The 14,403-nt window shown below is 43.3% G+C and overlaps 1 protein-coding gene across 2 annotated transcripts in view; it reads right to left on the bottom strand.

The window, feature by feature from the left end:
* Nucleotides 1-4,424: 4,424 nt before the first annotated feature.
* Nucleotides 4,425-14,403, bottom strand: part of RTN1 (reticulon 1) — a 122,115-nt gene continuing 112,136 nt past the window's right edge. For both annotated transcript variants that reach the window (XM_061376178.1, XM_061376179.1), the window contains 6 exons: nucleotides 9,561-9,768; nucleotides 8,334-8,472; nucleotides 7,407-7,476; nucleotides 6,982-7,028; nucleotides 6,833-6,891; nucleotides 4,425-5,230 (listed from right to left, as the gene is read on the bottom strand). In XM_061376178.1, the coding sequence (XP_061232162.1) occupies nucleotides 5,188-5,230; nucleotides 6,833-6,891; nucleotides 6,982-7,028; nucleotides 7,407-7,476; nucleotides 8,334-8,472; nucleotides 9,561-9,768 (566 nt within the window). In that variant the 3' untranslated portion in view covers nucleotides 4,425-5,187. The remainder of the gene's footprint in view (nucleotides 5,231-6,832; nucleotides 6,892-6,981; nucleotides 7,029-7,406; nucleotides 7,477-8,333; nucleotides 8,473-9,560; nucleotides 9,769-14,403) is intronic.

A 14,403-nucleotide genomic window follows, 5' to 3' on the forward strand; every position in this document is an offset into this window, starting at 1 on the left:
TTTTTTTTTTCTTTCTCCACCTCTATAAAACATTATAGATATTTTTGGACTGGTCTGGGATACTTCACATCACTTCAGCTAAATTAGCGGCCTGTACAAAAGAAGTGAAAATTTAACTAATATCCTCTTTCAAGCTCCCTCAAAAAGGGCAATATATGCAGAAGGACCTTACTGTGAATAATGATTAGCTTCACTGGACTGAATTATTTTTCAACTTAAACAAAAAGGGCCGTGGGAAGGATAAATTGCAGCCTTGAGGCTGAATCACTTTGATATTCAGTGAACATGAGAAATTTATCTTGCATGCTCGTTAAGGGGCAGACAGGAGGGAAAAGCAATGAAACATGTCAGCACAGGGCTACCTTGTCTTTTGGGTTCCTTAGATAGACTCCTTCTGCATCTGTATCCCACCTTGTTCTTTTGGTCCTGGTCCCCTCAGCATCTCCCAGCATTTTGGCTGAGGCAGAGCAGGAGTGAAAGGGAAGGTGAGAACACTAGCAACGTGCCTGCCCGCCTGTGTAACTTTACACATTTGCAGGCACATGTTGATGGCCCCCTGATTAGACACCTGGCAGACTTGCATGTTCAGCACTCTTTCTGTGGAAACCACAGAGGTGGTGAAGATAGAGCTTGCAGCATGTTCAGGGGCTCAGGTGCCCTTTCTGGTTCTGCAGAGCTCACCCTTCCTCAGTAACAGCTACTCATACAAAGAAGAAAGTAGAGTTGTAGCAGTGGCAAGTTGTGGGCATCTGACTTGCTAGCCTGAAGTTCGATTAGTCGTTGATCAGAGAACACCAACAGGTAGTTCACTTCCAAGCAAACACCAAAGACAAGGAAATTGGCAGTTCAGGTAAGAGAGACAAGCAAGTCAAGTCCATGTACCTCCTTACAGTCAACTCGTATTTCCATATGCATCTGTGGAGAAGGCTAGTCCACTCTCAGTAACTTTGTAACTTTCCCTTATTAAGGCAGAGAGTAAGTTTTTGCCACTCTCTCCTGTAAAGGTTCTGAGCAGCAAGAAAGCCTGGAAGAAATTAAGAGAGACCATTCCTCCTTCCACATTCAGGTGCTGCAGCTATTGACTCTTTTATCAGTGGACATATCTCACCCTTACCTAAACACCGTATATCCTGCATTGGTTGCAAGTGCCAGCCAGTCTTAACAGGATTCTTCGTGCCAGCAGCCTCACTCTGCTGATTCCTGGCATCCCAGGAAGCTCATGTGGAAGTTCACTGATGGATCATCTTTTTATTCTGTGTCTGAGAAAAGAATATATTAAGAGAAGCCAGGAAGAAATACAACACATTTGGTGTTTTCAAAGATGCACTGGGCAAACACATGGGCTTGCCACACATTTCCCTGGTCCCATATGGAGAAGGGAAGGCTGATAAGCTTACAGTTGACTGACTTGTAACCCACCAGGACAGGGATGGGAGCCAGCTGCCATCTGAAAGTGTGCAGGGAGATAGCAAAAGCTATGGGAAAGCAGACAGACTCTCTTTAACTGGATTAGCTGCTTGCAGAATTTTGTATCATTCTTATCTCCTCCCAGTTCCAGGACTTTCCTGACACTGATGTGTTTTATGATCCTGCTCTCACTAGCTTAATATTAAAGAGCAGAGGAAGCACAAAACAGATTAGTAATAGCTCTGAGGTAAATACATAAGCTAGAGGAAGAGTGGAATACTGCTGAAACACCACAAAACATGAAAAAAACCCCAAATATTCTGAAAAGCTTAAAACAAACTTTACAGTATTCACCTTTCACATCAATCTACCAATGAGCCTTCATTTCAGGGTAGAGAAACAGACACCGGAGTTACATAAAGCACTGGCAGATCTCTCCAGTAACTATCAAACATATCCTTAAAAGGCAGCCATTTAGAAGCAAGCTCATAAAGTTTCAGAAAGGTACAATTGAAACCATGGAGAAGACATTTTAAAGCCCTAGAGTATAAAAAAGACACATTTGCAGGTGCTGTAACAATTTTTTCTTCTCTCAAGAGCATGCCACGCCTTACTTCATGTAACCAAGCCAGAGTTAAACTGGTTTCAGTTCAAATCAGCACAGTCAGTTGGGCTGGATTTCAAAGGTGAACTTAGCAGGTAGACCTATTATCTTCCTGGAAAGGCAAAACCATGTTCAGCAGATCAAAACACAGCTGTCTTCTTTACATTAGTCAGCCCATTCCCAGCCTGGAAAGGCTTGGTCCAGATCTGTCCTTACATCTAAACAAGACTCCCAGCTGAAACATCCACCTCAGAAATTTCTCCGATTCCTCTCCAGAAAGGGAGTATCAGCATCTGAAACTACCCAGAGACAGAGGATGACAGACACTGCTCAAAGTCTTGAGCACCCACCTAATTCCTGCCACCTGAACAACTTCGTTAAGGGTAGTCTTCAAAACATCCATACACTTGCATACTTTCTTTAAGCTACCTTCGAACCAGGACAAGGTGACTTCTGAAGCACAAGTGATGTGGTATAATGTCCAGGTTCCTCTAGCAAGGAACACTTTGAAGAGAAAAGAATGGTTTAATGCCCCCCACCCCCATACAGTGTAAGCTCCTTCCCAGCTTTCACCTGCGTAAACACCTCACAAATTTGCCACTTTTACTATTCAAGCTTGTCTCCATCTGTTCTTCATTTTGAATGGAAATGAAGATCAGAAACAAAAGGGCTTTACAACCTGTGTACCTCAGACCACAGCTTAGCCCATGAATGTACAGTATTGTGGTAAGTAGCTTCAGACATCTACTAGAATCACACCAAAATATTTTGAAAAGTAGATCTCAGTGTAGTTTTTTCCCTTGAAGCTTATTTGAAAACAACAAAATATGGACCTGTCATCACTTCCCATAGCATTGCTCTATGAACGAGACTTAGCAAGGAACACTAAGGGTATCACAAGCTTTCACCCCCTGTATGCACAGGCTCTCTGTTGCAAGTTGTAGAGCAGGACATTAGGATATTGAGTTAGTAGAGTTTTGCAAACAAGGTTTATGGGAGTCTCCATATTCAAAGGTCATGGAAGGCACTGCAGTAAGGTGATAGTGGCCAGGAGCAGCACAAGCAATCCAATCTCTGCCTAAACTCCTCGGCTTCTGATATATCCTGGCATGGTCTTCCAGATTGGCTCCACCCACCACATCAACCCACCCCAGCTGCTCAGGAATGGAAAGTTAGGCTGACTGCAAGAAGTCTGGGGGCTGGGTTGGAAAAGTAGGATGTGAGAAAAGAGAAATAAAAGGTATGGTCTCAAGAGGTGCATGTGCAGAATATGGTCAGGGTGGTGAGGGCCAGGAGTGGAAGGCTGTGGGTTTTGAGAGACTGTGATGTTGGAGGAAACAAGAATGGGGCTCTTGGTCTCTGCTGGTTTAGGCTCTTTGGAATATTTGGACTGTGCCAGAAGGTTTTATTTTGTTTGAGTTCCAAATATACAACAGATGTAGCCTTTAAATCATGCTTAGGGTTCGGCATTGCACAAGGCTGAACTAGCAAAGGCTGGTCTTGAGTATAACTGCATCGGTGGTGCTAGGGAAGAACACATACATAGGACCAGTTGGATGGGACATTAAATGTGCTAATTTTCAAAATTAACGTGTTGGATCCATGTACTTATCTTGTAAGTAGTAAGAATTCTGAAGGTCAGTCTTTATCCTCAAGGACACTCATACAGGCTGTACTGTCTTCCTCAGAGATACAGGGTATATTCTGGCCATTTGAATGCACTGGTACGAAAGTCTTGGGGGCAGTTAAAGCTTGGGGAACACTTCTAATAGTGTAAAAGAGTGATTTCATAGAACCATAGAATCATAGAATAGTTAGGGTTGGAAAGGACCTTAAGATCATCGAGTTCCAACCCCCCTGCCATGGGCAGGGACACCTTGCACTAAACCATGTCATCCAAGGCCTCGTCCAACCTGGCCTTGAACACTGCCAGGGATGGAGCATTCACAACCTCCCTGGACAACCCATTCCAGTGCCTCACTACCCTAATAGGAAAGAATTTCCTCCTTATATCCAGTCTAAACTTCCCCTGTTTAAGTTTTAACCCGTTACCCCTTGTCCTATCGCTACAGTCCCTAATGAAGAGTCCATCCCCAGCATCCCTATAGGCCCCCTTCAGATACTGGAAGGCTAATATGAGATCTCCACGCAGCCTTCTCTTCTCTAGGTTGAACAACCCCAACTTTCTCAGCCTATCTTCATATGGGAGGTGCTCCAGTCCCCTGATCATCCTTGTGGCCCTCCTCTGGACTTGTTCCAACAGTTCCATGTCCTTTTTATGTTGGACTGCACTATTTTGTAAGGGCAAAGTGTGTGCAGATCTCAGGGGGAAGAGAGAGAGAAAATGCTTCTTTTTCATGGCATGTGTCCTGTTTGCAAATGTCAAGAGAATCCCAGTGGCAACAAGAGGGAGAACTTTTTACATTTAGTAACATTTATTTCTGCATTCGGTATCAAGTACATAAGTGCAAATATTCAGAATCCATAATTAAGTCCATTAGGAACTACAGAGTATGTAATACAAATTGTAATAAATTTAACATGCTGGAACTTTCCAGTTACCATACATGTAAATCAGCCTGTCAATCCTTTACGACAAAAGTACTGGGTTTTGTTTTCAATTTTTTTGAGTTATACAAAATGATTACCATAAGTACTGATTACTGTTTATTTTATTTGTGCTGGAAAACACTAAAACATCAGTCTACAATTCTATATAGTTAATAAAGATGAATCCAACCAGCAACCCAGTGACGTAGAAGCAATTTTAACTATTGCATCAGTGCGCTAAGCAGGAAAGCCCCTAGCCACATGTAACATTAAAAGTTATAGAAGCAATGCCAATAGAAGAAGGAAAAACACTAAAAAAATAAAATAAAAAGGTCAATATTATTTAGGCTTTCACCATCATGCACTTTATAAGCAACACAAAAAAAACCACATCTAGTACACTTTTCTCTTTACTATACTTTAGTGCTTGACACAAGTGATTGCAAATATTCTAAGTGCAGAAGCAGCAGGGGAAAAGCACTGCTTCTGAGTTTTATGTTTCTAAGATCATGGTGTGGAGAAAAAAAAAGAACAATAAATTTGCAGTAAAGTGTAAGAACAGAGCTGTTTCACTCCAGATTCCCCTATTATTCACTACTGTAGTCGATGAATTCTTGGTGTCTGCTTTACTCTGCCTTTCTCTTAGCACCTGGGATTTTAGCTTGAATCCTAGAAACAAAAGAAAAAAAAAGAAAAGAAGAAGATTATACGGTGAGGTATAATCCAGTGGATCCCCATTTGGAGTCTTGTCCAGATGTAATCTCTAGCTTGCATTCAGTGTGTTGTCACAACAGGTGGACTAGTGTCTAATAAGAAAAAGAAATGATGGCCCATCTGTGTGCTCTGACAGGCCCCTACTTGTAAATGGCCCAGTTTTGGGTGGTTCATGTAATCACAGGATATGCTCAGTGATATTCTCCTCCCTTCATTATTTTATCATGGTCCATTTTATATTGGAAGTCAGGAATGAAGCAAAGAATTTTCAGTACAAACTTCTAGTCCTGCTCAAGGCTAAGGGTTTTGCTGAATAAAAGAAATATTGGCTGTGAAGGATCCCTGGAAGTCTTTGAATCAACTTCCTATGTGAGGCAGGACTATCGCCAATGCTGAATTAGATTGGCCACGGCTTTGTCTTGCTACATATTGCAAACCTCCAAGGAAGGAGGTTCTGGCACCTCCCTATGTAGCCTGCTGTGGTCCTGTTCTAAAATCTAGTGAAAAAGTTTCTCCTAATGTTCAACATCAACCTCCTAAGCTGAATTTATGTCGTTGCTCCTTGTTATAACATCTGCCAAAACTCAGAAGAGTTTGGCTTTATCATTTTGTAACTCTCCATCAAGTACTTATAGGCTACTATGAAATCACTCCTTAGTTCCCTCCCTGCCAGGCTAAACAAGCTCCGTTTCCTCAGCATCACTTCATAGGTCACTTGCTCTCTGTACCTCACGGTTTTTTAAGTGTTTAAGGCCAGGTTGGAAGATGATTTGAGCAATCTGGTCCAGTGAAAGGTGTTCCTGTCCATGGCAGCAGGGCTGGAATTAGACAAGCTTTAAGGTCTCTTCCAGCCCAAACCATTCTATTTTTAACCTTCCATTGTATACCTGTTAGTTAGCCAACTTCTGCAAATCTATGGATATAAACTGCTGAGATGTACAGGATCCACCTTCCAGACCAGCCACCCTGCTTCAGTAATTCTCAAGTTTTGAGAACTGTGTTTAGATTCCCACTCACTCTTAGAGATTCCAGAAAAGCTTTTGATACAGGAACATTAGGAACTAGAGCAGACTGCTTCAAAAATCCCAGCCAGGTCTTTTGTCTGTTCCATGCTGGTTTGAAACACTCAAGATCATGGTGCTCCCAGGTATTTTCTTTCAGTGACAGGTCAGCATTCTAATTCCCACTTTGTTTGTTAATGGTATTATTAATTCTAAAGGACAAAAACCCTGAATGCAAAACCCCAGGCTTGGAGTGGTCAGTGGCCAAGTAAAAGAATAGATATGTGTCTCTGGTTGGGCTGCTCTGTCTACAACCCCCTGCAAATGGCAGGACATGTGAGAAGGACGTAGGGTCACAGCTCTGCCTTCGTCTGTGCTCAGCTGAGAAGGCCTGTTTCTTCAGGAGTCTGCCCTCCCACAGTCTCTTACATTCTGGGAGCTGCGGAGGATATCATTCATTGGGCATGTTGTCCCCAGGACCAACAAGCTTTCAGCCACCCCCAGTGCACCACAACCTCACAGCAAGACTTCTGGTCAAGTCTGCTGCTGAACTCACTTTGCCACAACAGTGTTTATGTGGGTCCGCACAAGTCCCAAGTACTGATCAATCTGTGCCTGCAAAGAGCAAAGGGAGACCAAGTCAATCAGGCATCAAGAAGGCAGAACCACCCACTCACATGAACTATGCCAAACTGACAGACTTACCTGGTACTTGTCATATACAACGGGGAGAGTAAACATAGACACCACAGCTGAGGAGAAAAAGAGCACACTGTTATATTCCTGTTAATCAGACTCCTCCAGAGAATAGAACTACTTCAGTGACAAACACACATCATGCCACTTGTTCAGTTGATCCACTAGGGATCTTTGTGTTAGAAGGAAACTTTGCTCAAACCTTCCAAAAATGGAATTTCCCATTGCTCTAGTAGCTGCAAAACCATAAACCACAAATTAGTTCTAGCAGGAGGGACAATGTAAGGGGAATAATGTATATTTACCAGCAAGGGTAAAAGAAATTGATGGTTTAACTGTGATGAAGGCATGCTGAGGACAGGCTGTTTTGTCTAAGTAGAAATAGCGAGGGAGTTAAAGTTAAAAATAGATTTTAAAAGAAATGTTGCTTTTACCCATTATCAGAAGAGTCAGGCCATTGAAGAGGGCTCCCACATAAGTCAGCAGCCACATTAGTACTGCAAACTAAATTAAAGATGGATCATTACATCACCTCCAGTGTCAGCATCTGAAGAAATTAGTTCCCTTAACTAGCTAACATAACAGTACATTAGCCTTTTTCAAAGTGTAATGGGAGTAATTAAGTAAGACACATTAGGAACTAGGTACTTTTACTGGGTGTATAAACCCCATTCTTCTTTCTGCTGTTCACTGCTTCTCACCCTCTTAGCTGAGCTTTCATGTATGTTTAGGGCTTAATTGGATACATTTAGGACTCTGAATTGAGCAAGACATAGGCAGATTTTTGCATCCATTTTTGATGATGGCAGGGATCATTCCATACAGGTTAGTCACAGCCCAACAGTAATGAATCCAGTGACTGAAAACTCCTGGGGCTGGGAGATGGGTGCATTTTTATAAAAATCCTTAGAGCCTAACCTATGTCTCCTCTCTTAATGATCTTCCCTTTGCTCTGAAGAACACCTATTTGGGTGTAATTCTGAAATAAATAATTATTTCAGAAGGAAGGGAAAGAAGACCCATAGCAGGAAACGCCACCATTAGAGGATATCTATATTAATAAGAGCTATTAACGCACTATTTTGTGGCAAAGTAATACAAAGCATAACACAGAGATGCTTCTAGAACTTCAGTGTTCCTTTTATAACTCCTGTATTGCATATAAATAAGTTCAAATGCAGATTGCCAAACCTCTAAACTGCTGGAAGCAAGCAACTTGGAAATCAAAAAGGAGAGCAACTTTTATATTTGGAGCTACACAAACCTAGATTTTATGAAAACATTGTCAACATGGGAAGCAGAACTTTGAAATGTAGATTGAGTCTCTAGAGAAGGGTTAAGAATGTTTAAAGCAATCCTACTTTTAAAGAATCCACGAGGTCCTGAACGAGAAACAGTCTCCTCAGCTCTTTGACTGTGCTGTTGACGTATAGCTGGAGACAGTCTGTGTATTTCTGAATCTGATCCTGTGAAAGATTCATTTCCATCTCCAAGTAGGCTCTGCCAGAAACACAGGTCCAGTTACAAACCCAGGCAGGTTCACCTGTCATACACACTTGTGACTGTCTACTCCATCACTCGCTCCTCCCCAGACCACGTTTTCATGCTGGAGCAACATGTCCCCTTTCCTGTAGGCACACAGCCACCAGCACACATTGTCTAAACCTTGCACAACCCAGCTCACTGGGCAATTGCAGGCTGCACTGTGGCTGTTTGCCTCCAGCCTTGCCCTCTCCCCATATAGAGCCTGGTTTTAAGGGGATCTGTCTTTAATCCACCCAAAGGGAGATGCAAATCCTCGCTGGATGGAGGTTCCCCACAAAGTTCTTTGGAACACTCCTGTGGCAGCCTTTGGAGGAACAAAAGCTGCTGTCTGGCCATGTATCACCTTTGACAGCAGCGCACCTTCTATCTCCTCCATCCTCTCCCTGCCCTGCACCTCTCTCTGAGCTATGCCCATGTCGTGAGTTGCACCTCAGAACGGACCCAAGTGAAATAGAAGGACCAGCACCCCAACAAGACTTTTTTCAAAACCAGTTCCATGACCTGGTTTATCAACTTGTTGGCAGAGGAGAGGAGAAAGCATTGGTGCTTTCCTGGAGCAAACCACCCAGACGCTACAGAGTGCAGGGAGGGCATTGACACTGGCACCAGCACTACCACCAAGGCTAATGGATTGCCACATCACAGCTAAGCAGTGCTGGAGAAAAGATATAAATAGTTTCCCTCTATGCCCAATACACTCCTGCCTGAAGAGATACCATATTACCCTTATCTGTAATTAAACTAGTTTTCTATGTTTGCTGAAAATTTTATGGATCTTTTGAATTTAAAAAAAAATAGAATTCCCGTGTTTGAGAGGACAATGGGTTTTGTATTGTTTTGGTTTTTTTTTCCCCCGGGATCTGAGCCAATACAGCCTCACAGCTGTAGAGACATTGGACAACAGAAGCAAATATTTTCCCTGTTTTCTTCAAGAAAATAATTTTATCCATTATGAAAGCAGCAGGTCAAGAAACTTGAATTGCCAGTGGGAATCAATCCTTTGCAAGGTAAGTGGCTCCTGGCCATGTCTTCAAAGCACTCACTTGAATGGGTGGCCCTCATCCGTCTTCTGCACAGCCTGTAGGACCGATTTGTAGATTCTGAAGCTAATGGTGGCCGAGAGGCCGGCAAGGGCCAGATAGGCCACGACGCTCACAACGCTGAACTGGGTCAGGGAGAAGAGCAGCAGCAGCAGGCTGCCAAAGACGATCCCTGTCTGCTTGATGTCACGCCAGTACAACAGGTCGATAGCTGGAGAGAGAAGACGAACATGTTAAAGGCAGGAGCTAGAAGAGCAGGATGGCCACCACAGCTGCTGCAATGCTCGGAGTCCTTGCAGAAGGGTAAAGGAAGGAGTGATGCTCCTGCTAACATCAGCATCAATAGGAACTCCTCAACAGAAGCAGTGATGTGAGTTCTGCGATGTGCTGAGGAAATTACAAGCAATAACCTACTTCAAATCCTTGTATTTCACGTATCTGTGTTTTGGTTAGATGAGGTGGATGAATACCTCCAAGCATGGCACAGTGGGTCTCTTACAGCAGCAAGGTAAATGCAAGCACAGGGTTGTGTTGTTGCTAGGATTGTATGGAAGTTTTCAGCCTAGCTTGCATTTCCTTACTCTGTGTCGTGGTTTAAGCCCAGGCCGTAAGTCAGCCACGCAGCCCTCTTGCTCACTCCCCCACTATCGAGGAGAATCGAAAGAATGTAACTTCCACGGGCTGAGGTAAGAACAGTCCAGTAACTAAGGTATAACACAGACCACTACTGCTGGCACCAGTAATAATAATGATGGCTTGGCTTCGCAAACGAGGATTTGGGAAGGGCTTTACCCATGCTTACTACAAGTGCGATGAGGACTAAAAGGGCAATGTGGGATAGGAAAATCTGGTTGGAAAAAAGGCTGCTTGGTCATTCAGGATGTTGCTGAACAAGACCGTCATCTCCTGGGGCAATCTCGAGTGACCAATGTCCTGAACTGCCTGCATGCAGGGTTGGGTCTGTGGCTTCCAGTGCACCTTATCACCTGCCGTTTCATCCCTCGTCTGTCGCTGCAGGGCTTTGCAAGTGTGGGTAAACCCTTCGGGCATGCGCAGTGGATTTTTTAGGTGAGGCACAGCGTGCGCAGAACTGGCCCCACCGTTTACACCTGAGATTTATCTGCCAGGGCCTAGTGAGCTTGGACAGTGACAGCAAAGTTCTCAGGTCATAGGTTTGGTTATAGTGTCCTTCTCTTAGATGGATGGCCTTACAAGGCTAGATGAGCTCCATCATTGCACTTGTGGTGGGTCTGGGTGAAGCCCTTCCTGGGTCTTTGCTTGCGAAGCCAAGCCATCATCAATCAATCCTGTTCACTAGCCTCAGGCAACCATCCTAGGAGAAGGAAAAATCTAACTTCACCAATAATAACAATGATAAGGGAAATAACAAGGGAAGAGGATACAACCGCTCACCACCCGCCAACCAATGCCCAGCCCGACCAAGCAATGCTCTAGCCCTTCCGGGTAACTGCCTCCAGTTTATATAGTTGGCATGACGTGCTGTGGTATGGAATACGTCTTTGGCTAGTTTGGGTGAGGTGTCCTGCTCTGCTTTTTCCTGTCTTCTTGTGCCCCTTCTCACTGGCAGAGCATGAGACTCAAAAAGTTTTTGGTCAGAGTAAACATTACTGAGCAGCAACTAAAAACGTCGGTGTTATCGGTGTTGTTCCCAGGCTGAAAGTCAAAACCACAGCAGTGCACCAGCTACTAAGAGTGAGAAAAATGACTGCTACTGCTGAACCCAGGACACTCTGGAAACTCTAAATTGGTTTTATTATGTCACCAGTCCAAATGCTTGATCAAAGCATTTCCAATTTTTGGTTGTTGATAAATGAGTATGAAAGTTTGGGGTTAGTCACAATAAAGCACTTTCCCAACCAAAGTTTTGACAATATGGTTTGATTATTTCATAAGTTTTGAGAAAAGAAAAGACTCCTGGTTTTACCACTGCTTAATAGTTACACAGTAGGAAGGCCCATTTTTCAGAGGGAGCCTTAAAATACAGAATAAATCTCTTTTGCTACTCAAATCCAACCACCTCAGAAATATATATATAAAAAAAAGCTTTCTGCTTGTGAGATAACTTCCCTTGTTTAGGTCAGTGGGAGGTGGTAGTTATAAGAAAGCAAGTGTAGAAAACCATGTTCAACCAATATATTTTTACATTTAAAAGCAGTTAATAATGACAGTGTTTTCCGCCCAGTTTGTATAGTTATTCCAGCCCCTTTAGTAAACCATCTTACCATCAAGAATAACCACTATAAAGGCAAAATTTTATGAAATGATTGTTGAAAATACAGTTCAAAAACGGGAGCTTAATTTCTGTACATCCACACCCTGCTTCTGAGAGGACTCTTCATCCAGCCAAAGGACATGCTCATGACAATCTAAACAAAACAGCTTTAATTTCACACACTGCACAAGTCCTCATGAACAGCTTGAACACACCACCAGCCAAAGAGATTTCATGGATGCCACTTGTCAAATCATTCTGAACAAAGAATAAATTCAAGAAAATTGCAATCTGTCAAACATCCCCCCCAAATGCAAAAAGAAACAAAATTAATCCAGCCTAGTAGTTCTTATCATCTATTCTCCAAAACCTGTGAGTCACCATGGCATGTTTGCCTTGAGTCAATGAGCTATATTACTCATTACTATCACACATATTAGCATTGCTTTTCAAAGTAATGGGCTTGAATGCAGAAATTGTTATTACCGAGCTCTTTTCTCTTCATGAAACATCCCACTATATTCTCCATCAATATACACAACAGTTCTTCCATATTTTTAAGTGCCAGCCTTCAGCACTGTGATCATAGCATGAAAGAAAGATCTTCATGGAGGGCAAGGGATGGGGGACCTTAGTGGCATATGCTGGGGTCCTGGGTGCTGACTTTATAAATTGGGGACCAGGCCAGGGTCTTTCCACATATATGCCCAGGTTTTCTTCCTCCAGAAATCCAGGGGCATGGATTAGGGAATGCTCTGAAAATGCAGTTGCAGCAGAGTCAGAGCATGCACCTATGTCAGGGAATTTGGCAGCATCATAAATTGCTTACAGTGTCAGGGTGCTGGAGTATGCAACTAGCAAACCATCCTTACAAAATGGCATACAGTACACAAGTATGCAGGTTTTACCATTTTTCATATTCTCTTTCAGTCAAGGCACTGGAAAACTCTGCAGCACAGCATAGCAACTGGGGTGCTTTTACCAACAAGCATTTTGACAGGCAGTATTCTTCATAGCCCAGTCATTTTTGTGCTTCTGTCAGAGATATTGTAAATTTGAACAAATTTCACTTTTTAATTACTTGAATTTTATACCACACAATACCTTCACGTTAAATGAAATATGCACAGGTGAGCTCACACAGGATGTTGCACTTGGAACATCATCTTCTGATGAAAGAAAAATGCCACACACCAGGGGAAAACCCTATGTGGGACACAGTTAATAGGCAAACAAATGAGAACTGAGCCAGAAAGTACAAAAGACAACTCATGTAGACTTTCCTAAGACAATTCCAACTGACTAAAAGACCCAAAGTGAGCAACTAAGCCCTCATATTCCTGCAGACTGGAAGTGTGCTGCATTCTCATGCAGAAGGATGCTGAACTGCATTTCCCCATTCCCCTCAATATGGAAAATGCTGACTGACTCAAGACTGACTTGACCAAGTGTGTATATGTCCTGAAATATGCCCCTTTCTGCTATGAAATGGCTGGGATATTTACTAAGCTGTATCAGGTGAGGAAAGGCTTGTCACAGCTCAGAGTGAGATGGACAGAGGCCAAATGACACAGTTCTGGGGATACCTGCATGCATGAGAGAGGAGATAAAAAGGCGGCTGGCCTCTTTCACCACCCAAATGAGACCTGGGAGAAAGTGATCCTGTGTCTTTTACACCTGAGGCAAATATTCCCATGTGCATAGAAAAAATATGTGCCAACTGCTAGGTGGAAAATCTCAATACAGAGGAAGGAGATACGAGTTCAATGATTTTTATGTGGCTCTTCAGCTGCCCAGGTCCAGCCTGGGAATACACACACACACTCACACCCTGCAGCCTGCAGTAGGTAAAAGTTAGGATTTTCAAGGGCAGGAACTAAATTCACCTTTTCCTTGTCTCCCCTGCAGGGATGGGGAGCTGTGGCCCTGCTGCCATGTCCAGCTGTTCAGGCCAGATTTGCCATTCCTTCAGCCATTCCTCCTCTACCAAGGGGCAAAGGAATGATGCCAGGTTGGATGGGGCTTTCAGCAACCTGGTCTAGTGGGAGGTCCCTGCCCATGGCTGGGGGGTTGGAACTAGATGGTCGTTTAAGGTCCTTTTCAACCCAAACTATTCTATGATTCCATGACTCCATGAAATTTGCTCCTTCACCATCAGTTGAACCAAGAAGTGGGTGTGTCAACCCCCTCCATACCATTTTATTATTATTATTATTCTGAATGAGATGAGGTTGTTCACCACATTTATGTGTCTGCATTGAATTTCATCTCATCCTACATTCATATAAAACTGATTAAGATAGCTAACAACTCCCTCAAAGACTTGCTGACCTCTCAGATTTACTGGCCTTAACAGGTCATAGAATAAAAGGTCCTGGAGTGGTGAAGGGTCCTGCAAGCTCTGGGTGTGTTGCAGACATGGTGTATGCGTGTGTGTGTGCATGCACTGCGCAGACCTGACTACAATGGCATGATTCTGAGCAATGCATGCTGAATATGCATGAAGCAGGAGGCTGGTGCCATGTGAGCCTGTCGATATGTGATATGCAAACAGTTGGACAGTGGGTCAATCTGCCTGGCTAAGCAAGATACACTGTTGAGAACCTAAATGCA

Source organism: Neopsephotus bourkii, unplaced genomic scaffold (assembly GCF_033783945.1).
Source record: "Neopsephotus bourkii isolate Nb327-2 ecotype Australia unplaced genomic scaffold, CSIRO-AGI_Nbou_v1 NB_1707, whole genome shotgun sequence".
Taxonomy (NCBI): Eukaryota; Metazoa; Chordata; class Aves; order Psittaciformes; family Psittacidae; genus Neopsephotus; species Neopsephotus bourkii.